This window comes from Poecilia mexicana, unplaced genomic scaffold (assembly GCF_051168715.1).
Source record: "Poecilia mexicana isolate PSO_F unplaced genomic scaffold, ASM5116871v1 scaffold_22, whole genome shotgun sequence".
NCBI classification, from domain to species: Eukaryota; Metazoa; Chordata; class Actinopteri; order Cyprinodontiformes; family Poeciliidae; genus Poecilia; species Poecilia mexicana.
The window spans coordinates 20,903,011-20,914,606 of NW_028263391.1; the positions used below are offsets into that span (position 1 = coordinate 20,903,011).

The following is an 11,596-nucleotide window of genomic DNA, read 5'->3' on the forward strand; positions in this document are numbered from 1 at the left end:
AATTTTGAGATTATAGTCAGACTTTTGGATTTTTAGTGGACTTTCTTAATTTTCATAAATTGTCAATGGTTATTTATTAGTATTTTACTTCCCCGCTCCTATGCTTTTCTATAATCCCTTAGTCCAGTTTCTGAAGTTTTTTATCTATGGACTCTCGTATCTGAGTATTTTCAGAAGAATTTAACCCTGAACATTCAGTCATCCAGGCGTAAAAATTATCGCGACAGGCCTAATGTAATCAGCTGAATCTTAAACTGTGAAAGCACCAAATAAAGTAAAATCAGATTTAGTCATTTGTATAATATAATCCTTGGTTGACATTGTGGTCCACACTACATACCAGTTGGCGGCGGCGACATAACAGCGATAAAGCAAAAATGTTGGTGTTTGGAGAAAGATGGGGGGATGGTGAAGTCATTGGCCAAAATTATAACTTTTAATATCTCAGAAACGAAAGCTGCACAAACAAAAATTTTAACGGCACAAACCTTCACAAACGGCGCACTAACAAAGTAGCCCACTTTCGTTTGTTTTGGAGCAATATGGGGGGATAGTGAACTTTGGATGACCTAAAAGATAATTAATATCTCAGAAAACAAAACTGCACAAACGAGGATGATGATTATGTTGCTCAACATCCACAGCAGGTGGGAGACAAAGGTTACATCCAAGATAAGTTTGTCATGATTTGTGGAGTGAGTGGTGAGGTAAGACGCAGGCAGCCCAGTATGAAGATGATGATTTTAATGACTAATCCACAGAACGGAACACAGTGACCCAATTTTAAACATGAAGAAAAGCGATGTATAACTTACAAGTAGGAGGCAAGGTGTAGCATGCACCTCTGCGTCATAAAAAGGACTGTTCCTCTTCTAAGTAAAAGGTCACATGAACCTCAATACCTCTTTTATTTGGACAAAAATATGTTTGGAGGCATTTTAAATCATTCCCCCCAAAATAAAATACAGAGCAATGTGAGGTACAGAAATGTGGTTTGTTGCCACATAACTTTTCCTTTCTCTGGTGGGGGCCGAAGTCAGTTTGTAACAGAAAAAGTGTGACGTTTGCAGGAGTGCCTAAATGTAAAAATATATTGTTTTCTAAAAAGTACAATCAAATAACATTCTCTGGATTTTTCACAAGAAAATCCAGTAAGGATTATAGTCCGTATTTTCCGAACTATGAGCCGCACCGGACTATAAGCCACAACCCCAAAGTTTTTTGGGTTTTTTTTTTTAATAAAAAGAAAAAAGAAGTGCTTATGGGTTGTAGCAGTAATGGTTATTCAGATAGCAGAAGATATTTCCATCTTGAACCTGCAGTGTGTTTTGACTTTTTTTTTTACAGATAAAGTTCTGTGTTGGTTCAGTATGTGTGCAAAAAGTCATAATTTCTAGACTGAGAACAGATAAAAATCAAATTAATGTTTTATTTATTTTACTTTTAAAACCCACAAATGAAACATCCAACATAATATACATCAAAATAAGCAAATAAACAGCAATCAGCAGATAATTTTCCAAAGGAAAAAACAAGCCAAATATAAAGAAACAAAATTTTTACAGCACACTGAACGTATCCAAACAGCTGGATGTAGGATAAATTTAACTGAAGTGAACAATGCCTTTATTATTCTCCAACAATGAAATAAAACTGTAAAAAGTGCTTTCCATAATGAAAAAAACATGGTTTCCACCACATTTTAAAGTAAAACTCCAATTATCCAACATTAAAGTACTTTAAGAGGCTGTTTTTCTCAGTTAAACAGTTTGTCAAAGATGATATCGCAAATCCCAGAATTACTCACCTCTGTTTGTCGCTGTCATTTTAGGTAATTAACATGTGTTCATGCACCAGTTCAGAACTTTAAAGGGGACCTATTATGCAAAATTCACATTTTCTCTTTGATTTGGATCTCAACTTCTTAAAACAGTCCAAGTGCTTAAAAAAATAATAAATAAACAAAAAACACCCAGCTGTGTCTGGAAAATTAGCCATTTCAAAAACATCCCAATTCTTAAGTCACAAAGGGTGCTGCACCGTTACCTAGCAACCTCAGCAGAGTTTCGCTCATCACCTAGCAACAAGCGCCACGCTCCAGCACTTCTGATTAACTGGTTTTACTGCTGCATGCACTGTACAATGGCTGCTGAAAAAGACATTTTTTTGTTGTTGACTTACCATCATGTAGCCACTTTCTGGCTTCTTGCTGGTTGTGCGGGAGGCTCTACTAATGCTTTTCAAAGAGGTATGGCTGTATAATTGCACATCTGTTTGCAGCCATTTTCATATATGACTCCAAATGTTGAGCTTATTTGGAAGTGACAAGAGTACCTAAAACAGCCCAAAATAGGCAGAACTTACCAGACTAAAATCTCATTATCTAAGAGAGATTTTATGTAAAAAATGAACAGTTTTTGTGCAGCCCATACAACTATCCTAATATGTTGAAGGAAGCATAATAGGTCACCTCTGAAGTTACAGTTGAGTTTGGAAAGGGTTCACCAGCCAGCATAGACTGGTTCTGTGTCGCAGGGCAGGCCGTAGTACCGACCCTGAGGTCGCTCTTTGCGCAGTAGAGGAGCCCGGGCGACCGCCAGCTCTCCGTCAGAGTCCCGCCGTCGACGAAGAACCAACAAAATAATGAGGAGTAAGGCCACTGAAGAACAGAGACAGGAAGTGATCAATCAAAGATTGCACTGATGTTACAGCATGACTCTGATTATTCATTTTGTTTTAACTTCAAACAGCTGACTTTTAGTCATAAGATTGAGTTACGTATGAAGATAAAACAAGAAAAGAAGAAATGTGTTCTGATATCACCACTTCTTCCTGAAAGAGCAATGAGTTACAAAAAAACAGGTTCCACAAGAAAAAAACAAACCCAACATATACTAAAATAATTTAGAGACTGATTTAGTACTGAAATTTGGGCTGAGTGATATCTAAAAATAAGATTTCTGATTTTAATAAATTTTTTCCTCTTTCTTTTCTAAAGAGGAAATTACAAATGATAGAAAATATTTTCAAAAAGTGGCTTTCACTCCAATCATTCCTTCTTTGAATTAATTTTTAATTAATTTTTTAATTATCATATTTTATTTATCACTACATAAGGGATCAGTGAATCCGCATATGAAACTGGTGGGTTCGGTACCTCAAAAAAGGTTAAGAACCACTGAAATAGAAGCTGTAAAACACGATGGTAAAACAAGATGGCGGCCGTGGGCGCGCTCACATCACACCTTACTGTGAAAAACCATGGGGTCCATTGGTGGGGGGACCAGATTTTAAAAAATAGATTAATTTAGAGCAGCTTATTTTTCTAACTTCTGTCATTTTGTTCAAACCAACCACTCACCACCTCCTCCGATGACCAATAGAGCGATAGTAACCGGCGCCAGTTCACAGGTATCCCCTGCTTTCCTGAAGAACGTCTCCATGCAGTAACCCGGAGCCGTGCTGCCTTTGGGGCAGAAAGCATCGCTCGGACACTGAATGGGGTTCACGTCGGGGCTCTGAAAGAAAACCGCTCCGTCATACAACGAAGGTATTCTGCTGCGCTCCAGTTGCCTGGGAAGTGGGAACTCGGAACTGCGATTTGACGAACTTGCTATTGTAACCCAGGATATCAGAAAACTTATTAAGCACTTATAATAACAGACAGACTGTATTAGCCTGTCCGACATTAGCGTCGTCCTTCCCTTCCCGCCTCTCTTAACAGAACATCCGGTTACATTTTCAAAATAAGAGTATAAATCACACTGTTTTAATAGAAAACTGTAGTGATTTTTCAAAGTTGTTTTTAAGTAGGGAGGACTAAATGCTGATAACCTTTTGGTTAATGAAATAATGTGAAACTGACATAAAAAGTTAAAAAAATTAATAAAGACATTAAAAAGAACAATCAAAAAGTAATATAAACTGGCCTTGAGACAAAGAAATTGTATTTAAGTTCTTATTTTCTTGTTCATCTTTTTAAAGCAGTCACCCCAGATGATTTCTGTAAGTTCCTGAAAGAGTTCTGCTGCTGGAAGTAGCCAGTGTTTCTTCTTTAGAAACGCCAACTTTGAATCGGCAAAGAACCCCTTTTCTAAAAAGTCGGAATTTCAACATGGCGACCCCATAAACATTGTTTGCAAATCGCTCTTACAAACAAATAATTTTAAGCTTTACTTTTCATAAACAAACAAAATAAAAATTTCAGTTTAGAGTTGCAAGCGCTATATTTAGCATTGATTTTTAGACTGACCTTTTTATATGTTTTGTAAGATAAGCATGTTTTACTCTTGATGTGAGAAGCAGCCATATTGAAGCACATGTCTTCCCAGTGGGAAATATGACTTTTGAGGGCATTTCAATTGACTTTTCCAACTGGGAAGTCCAAATTTCCCAATTCCGAGTACAACTGGATGCAGCATTTCTTCCAGTTCAACCATAGTTCTGAGAGTGTGTGGCGCTCACAGGGCAGTAGTGGTTCTCGGGGCAAAGGTCACAGCTCTCCTGACCCCAGAGGATCTGGTAGAAGCCACTGCTGCAGATTTGACACATCGTCTGATGGGGAGCCTTGTGCATACCTGTTGAAACCAAACTGGATTCACAACAATTCCTCTGCTTTTTTTGGATTTTTTAAAAACAAACTGCAGGAAAATGCTAATGTGAATACCTGGTCGGCAGGGGGTGCAATCTTTAGCAGCGGTCTGCAGAGCTTCTGTTCCTCCGGGACACATCGGGCACTGTGTGCAACCAGACGAACTGCCGACAGAAGGTAAGATGCTTATGGTTGTTTAAAAAAAACCCCGACTGGATTTCAAGGCTGCAGTTAGTAAGACCGAAGATGGGTTTCCACCACAAAAAAATTTTTGGTCCAGTTTCTAGTGAAAATATCTTAGTACACTTGAAATCATTCAGAACTAAGTATCTTTCAGCAAGATATAGGAGCTTGTTTTAAGTAAACTATTCCTTATTATTGATTTTTTTAAAAATAGATTATCAGATTATTTAATTCAAAACAACATTTTCAAACGTTATAAGTGAAATAATCTGCCAGTGGAACTAATGTTTTTTTACATCAATATTAAGAAATTATTGATTTAAAACAACCTCTTATATTTTGCTGAAAAGTTACTTGACGGGCTGGGGTTGCTAGGTAACAAGGCTGGGTGCAAGTACAGTTGCTAGGTAATGTCGCAGTGCCTGTCGAATGCGACTAAACAATTCGGGTTGTTTTGAAATGGTTCATTTTCTAGACACCAAAAATGTTAACTTAGTAACAAAAAACAGCTGGGTGTTTTTTTTTAGAAGCAGTAGAAACTCAAATGGAAGAATAAATGCACACAAAATGTGAATTATGCATCGTAGGTCCCCTTTAAAGATGCATTTGTTTCCAACAAATGGAATCGTGACCAGGTCTTTGTTCTTCGGTTTCTGGAAAGAAAAAAAAATCTGATAATTTTTGCTAAATCTGAGAAATATTTGAAGAGATCAAAGTGTAAAGCTAATTAGAAAAGAAAGTGGGTCATGCTGTGAGTGGAAATTACTCTGAGGAAGAAAAGTTTTTCTTCCTTCTAAAGAAAGATTAACAAAGAAAAAAACCAATGCAAGTGTCAAAGTTCTCCTGACTTTAAAGCTGTTTTGATCGATGAAATGATAATCCATGTGCAGAAGCCTAGCAGAAACTAGTTGGTTATAATAATCCAGTCTAGTTTTCTTGATCTTCTTTTATTTAGGAACTGAAAGCACCACTGTGTATAAATAAACAAAAATGCACAGAGCAAATAAAACACACATAGTTCCTTGGGAATGCTTTGGGAAGCTGAAAAAAATTTCTCTGCAGAATCTCAGACAGGAAGCGTCTTTCAGAGGCCGAACTACAAGTCACCGAGACGAGATAATACACGGAGCTTTGATTTTTATGCAGTGAATACTCAGAGCCCCAGCTGTTCAGTCTGTGTGCGCGCATGCATGCGTGCGTGTGTGTGTGTGTGTGTGTGTGTGTGTGTGTGTGCGTGCGTGTGTGTGTGTGTGTGTGTGTGTGGTGGCAAACACAGCCATGGGATGGAGGCATGTGATGTTCAATTTAGAGGTTAGATGACTGATTATTTTTTTCCCCTTTTTGCACAAAAACAGACAAACATTTGACCATTTTGGGTCCTGGTTACAGAACAAAACAAACAAAAATATAAAATAAGAACAAGTTACTTGCAAAAGCTTCCCTGGGGACATGGTGTGCAGGAAGTAGAGCCGAGCTTTGATGCAAACAAACCTGAAAGCAGAAGGTGGAAAATAACATGCGTGAGTCACAGTTTCTATCTGATTTTAGATTGCAGTATTGTAAACATGTCCTCCACATATTTGAGCTGCACTTCGACGTGAATCTATGTTTTTCACTTCTTCATATTGATTTTCTGTCACAGATTAACAACACAGGAATGACTTTTAGATGAAAAAGTAAAACACATACCTGGGGAACAGCTTGTGCAGCTTTCTGCAGCCGTGTCATTATTGAAGGACCCAGCAGGGCATGGGTGGCACAATGGGCTCCCGGTGAAACTGGAAGGAAGGAGAAAATCAAGCTAACAGATAAAAAATAAAACCTTAAGGGTTAGTTTTAGAGATGTGAGGTTTTACTTTGTGTAGGAGCCCCGACTGCAAGCCAGACACTCCTGTTGTCCTGCCAGTGGCTGGTAGAAACCTGTCTTGCATGGAAGACAGGCTCCAGGAAATATACAGAGCCCAGGATCAGGGCAGCATGTACACAGCAGCGTGTCTGAGGAGGTAGAGAAAAAACTCTTCAATTCATTCAGGGAGAAACCTATGACAGCGTAACAGGGCCATTGAAGATAGGAAGAGAAGAGGAGTAAATTTTATGCCAAAAGATTTCTGAGTTCGAAAAGTTAAAATTTGCTAGAAAAACTATAAAATTTTGAGATTAATCTCAGAAATTTTCAAGAAAAATACTTGACATTTTTCAGGTTGAAAAGTTGAAACTTTGCAAGAAAAAACTTTGTCCAAAAGTCAAAATTTGACTTTCAGAAATTTGAAATTTCTGAGATTGTCTAGAAAATTTGTTACAAATTTGAAAAATGAAAAATTTTCTAGACTATTTTAGAAATTGTAGAAAATTTCTGAGATTCATCTACAAATTTCCGAGTCTTTTTCTGGAAAATTTTTGAGATGAATCTCACATAATATTTTCGTTTTTCTAGCAAATGTCCATCTTTTCTAATTCAGAAATTTTCATGTTTTTTTCTAGGAAATTCCTGAGAGTTTTTGGCAGGAATTTGCTACATCTTTTTTTTTATGTATAAAATGGCCGTCGTAGAGAACCGAGACGGCAGACATGTTACAAATGTAGGAGGTGGAGATGGACGATATGGATTCAGAATTTTATCGCGATATTTTGTGATATTATTGTGACAGTAACAAGGATTATGATAACAAAAAAATTATTTTGCACGTTTTTGTACTTTCATTTGGGCTCCGGCTCCTCCTAAAATTTCCCCAAGCGCTTAAGAAAACCACTGCTTTTGAGTAATAAGTTAATGTTTTTTTTATGTCTGGAAAATGAGCCGTTTCAAAAACCTCCAGATTTTTAAGTCATAATCTGTGAGCGCTTAACCGTTACTTAGCAACCATAACCGAGCCCAGAGCCGTTGCCTAGCAACCCAAGTGGAGTTCCATTTTGTTTGGTCAGCTGGTTTCATTGCTGAATGTGCTTCACAACAACTGCTGGAAAAGACAAATGTTTTGTTGTTGACTTACTATTCAGAAAAAAAAAATGTTTGTATAATGTTCAGAAACAGTTGTGTATCCGTTTGTTGCCGGTTGAGCTGGGGGGCGTGGCCAGCAACAGCTTATTTGGATTTAAAGTGACAAGACGCCCTTAAATAGCTCAAAATAGGAAGAACTGAGCAGACTAAAATCTGACTATCAAAGACTGATTTTGGTGTAAAAAGTGCAATGAACATGTTTTGTTTCGCCCATAGACCTATCCTAACCTGTTCAGGGAAGCCTTTTAGGTCATTTTTAACATAAATAACAGAAATTTTGCATGAAAACAATAGGAAATGTTTCTCGATAAATGTTAAACGATATAATAATTGCCCACTTTTAGTAGAAGGTCTGGAAAAAGCAGACAGCTGATGTAAATTCAGAACTACTGACTCACTGTTGTCGTACTGTGACCCTGGCGCACAGGCCTCACAAGTAGAAGCGTTGAAACTGAAGCAGCCTGGGGTGGTGCTGCTGAAAATCACGGGTGTTGGAGTCACAACGGTAGCATTCTGCAGCGCAGTGGTGTTCATCACCACAGGGGTGAGTGTGGTTTGGCTCTGCACCAAGCCTGAGGGAGAAGAACCCGGTCATCCATCCGCAAACAGCTGTCTGACAAGACCAGGACATGAATACCCAACCTATAAAACCCACAGGAATGATGTGGACCGGTCTACATCGTTCAAATCTGGATGCTAAACCTGATCTTCAATAAACGACCAAAAATCTGTTCAGTTCATATTTCTATAAACTTTTTGTTGTTGCTGTACTTGATGTTGCAGTCAGACACGTTTTCACTGTTGTTGTTTATTGTTGAGGTTTCCTGGTTTAGCTATGCGTAGCGCCACAGGATATGGTGCTTCACTTGCCTTGTCATTTACTGTTCTAAGATTATAAACTACTTTCTGGTGAGCTAAATATTTAGCTTCAAATTAAATATTTAGGTAGCTAACTAAATATGTAGCTAGCTAAATACATATTTAGCTTCAAAACCTTGCTATCTAAATATTTAATTTGAAACTAAATATCTAGCTTGCACACTAAATATTTGTTTAGTCTAAATATTTAACTGGCTAACTAGATATTTAAGTTGAAAATAAATATTTTGCTTGCTAAATAAACATTTTGGATTGAAGCTCCTTATTTAGCTTGCTGACTAAATATGTAGCTTCCCAACTAAATATTTATTCGGAAATACATTTTTAGTTTGAAGCTAACTATTTAGTTTACCAACTAACTATTTAGCTTGCTAATACACATTTAGCTTCAAAATAAATATATAGCTAGCTATCTAATTATCTTTGTCTTAAGCTAAATAATTAGCTTGCTAATAGCATATTTGTTTTAAGCTAAACTTATAGCTTGCTAACTAACTCACAGTTAGCAAACTGTTGCTAACTGTGACCTTTATAAAAAAAAAACAATATAAAGTATAACTGAAAAATGAACCACCATTTTTTTTTTGCTCTTATGACAAAAAATAAAAAACTTTAAACTGACGTCCATCAGTCCGGAGGCGCCTCAGAGTCTAGGACCTGAACAAAAAATATTGCTGTTTATTTTTTAGTGTATAACTTTACAAACGGCATAACCACAGTGGACCATCTTCAGACCCAAACCATGAAAATCCAGACTTTTAAAAATAATCACAAACCATACTTTATTTACTCATCATAGCTTGTTGAAGTTAGCTAAATTGTGGTTATTTTTACTTTTTTCATTTTTGTTCTTCATCTCATGTCCCCCTGAAGAGCTCAGGCGACCCCAGGAGGTCCACGCCCCACACTTTGAAAAGCCCTGACTTAGACTAAATACGACTCCAGCTCCGTGATAAATGGCCAGGTCTAAGTTTTTCATCCGGAAAAATGTTTGTGATGAATAACTTCCATATGAAATCCGTCCTGAGTGGCATGCTAAAGTGGAGGCAGCAGGTAGAAACGCAAACAGAGCCCATATTGTGGCGCTAATCACAGAAGGCATGTGCTTAACTGCTTTCTTGAATAGGAGCCACCATCCTCATAAAATTAAATTATTCAGCAGCGTGGAGTCATGTGATGGTCAGAAACCTCCAAAAATATTAAAGCAATTGCAAAAACGACTAAAAGATAAGAGCGTTTGGGGATAAAAAGTTATTCTACTGTGAGCAAAACAAAAGAAAAAGCTCCAACTATGCAGTTATATGTATAATCTTGTGATTAAACCCGAAAAAAGTCAGATAAAATAGTTTTAAGCAAGTTATGAAAGGAATATCTGAAGAAATATTCACAACAAAATCAGAGTTTTGTAGAATCTGGGTTAAATTATTTAATCTCCGAATCTAGAGTTTCATTATTTTTCTTTCAAAACCGCTACTTTTTTATTTTCTCCTGTTTTGCTGAAACTCACCGATGAAACAAGCGGCGGTGACGGCAGACAGGAGCCGCAGACGGTCCATCCTCTTGCGGATCAGCCCGAACCTCCAGCCTGGGTCTGTCTGCAGCATCTCATCCCGCAGCGGCTCTGAAAACACCAGAACCTTATTCAGCCAAGAATCAGCTCTCTCATCGCTGTCATATGACAAAATGCGCGTCATGTGATTTTACTTTGGAAGTTAAAACCGAGAGAAAATGGGCAGGAGCCGGAGTTGCTGCAGTTACAGGCAGCGTCCAGCAGGGACGCCACTGCCCCAAAAAGACACTCAGGAATTCTTCAATTATTTATGTTTCATATTTTTTATTCACGTCAGTAATTTCTTACGTTAAATATTACAGTTTAAATGAATTATTTATTATATTAAATATTGTTTTCATTTAGATCATCCATTTATTATATGACATATTTTTATTTGCATCAATATTTTTGTAAATAATCATGTATTTAATTAATTTAGCTCAGACATCAACATCTTTAATGTTATATTATTTTGCACAACAATGTTTACTATGTAACATATTTGTCACTTACATAAATTATTTCCAATGTTATATATTTTATATGTGGATCAATAATTTTTCATCCAACCCTGTTCAGATCAATTCTGAACATTGTTCATGTTATATATTTTATGTTCATCTCATATTTTTGACATTTTTCTGTTTATTTTAGGTTGTGCAAAACATTTTTTATTCATTTCAGTCATTTATGATGTAGATTTTTTTATTTACATAAATCTTTTTATTCATCAAGTATTTACATATTTTTCTTGACATTATGTAATGTCAAGAAAAATATGTACAGAAAAATGTACATTACATAATGTACATTCTGTACATTATGTAATGTACAGAATGAACCAAAGCAAATACATGATATCCTAAAATGAACAACAAACATCAAAACATACTTTAGTATTTCATCTTGTGACCTCGGCTCAGTTCCTTATTTCACACTTCCTCATTCTCTGGAAGTGATTAATTTATTTTACTGTTATTCTTTCATGTTTTATTATTAATATTTGCTTGTTTTAACTGTCTGTTCTCTTGATTTGATCATTTAATTGATTGTATCTCAAGTAGTTTAACATTTCTCTGTTTAAACTTTGACTGTATGGAAAGCCCTTAAAGATAAAGCTTATTCTCTTTGTACGGCAACACATATGTTAACATAATTCCGATCTGGTCTTCTAAGTTGGTGGGAAAGCAGGGAGCAGTCAGGATGATCCTGGACTTTCTGAGTAACGTTAGTGGAGGATGTGTTCTGGAAAACTCCCATGTGAGTCAGAGGTTGAAGGTTCACTTCCTGTTTTCACCTCTTTTTTGCTTCTTGAAGCTGTTGGAGGAACTGAAACAAAAATATGGTCTTAAAACAAGAGTGGTGCAACAAACTGTGATTCTGTGAATAAACT

At 36.7% G+C, this 11,596-nt stretch overlaps 1 protein-coding gene across 1 annotated transcript; it reads right to left on the reverse strand.

The window, feature by feature from the left end:
• Nucleotides 1-1,409: 1,409 nt before the first annotated feature.
• On the reverse strand, nt 1,410-10,345 carry LOC106930269 (uncharacterized). The gene is made up of 9 exons (XM_015007710.2): nt 10,159-10,345; nt 8,171-8,344; nt 6,631-6,769; nt 6,464-6,552; nt 6,202-6,265; nt 4,667-4,755; nt 4,465-4,577; nt 3,362-3,518; nt 1,410-2,659 (listed from the first exon to the last, which is right to left on the reverse strand). Exons 1-9 carry the CDS (start codon nt 10,343-10,345, stop codon nt 2,502-2,504), a joined length of 1,170 nt encoding a protein of 389 aa, XP_014863196.1. The 3' UTR covers nt 1,410-2,501.
• Nucleotides 10,346-11,596: the final 1,251 nt, after the last annotated feature.

Coding starts and splice junctions, on each gene's coding strand:
- LOC106930269 (XM_015007710.2), bottom strand. CDS start 10,345: ATGACGCGCATTTTGTCATATGACAGCGATGAGAGAGCTGATTCTTGG. Junction 6,770..8,170: donor AGGGTCACAGTACGACAACA/GTGAGTCAGTAG, acceptor CTACCTCCTCAG/ACACGCTGCTGTGTACATGC. Junction 3,519..4,464: donor CCGAGAACCACTACTGCCCT/GTGAGCGCCACA, acceptor GTTTTCTTTCAG/AGCCCCGACGTGAACCCCAT.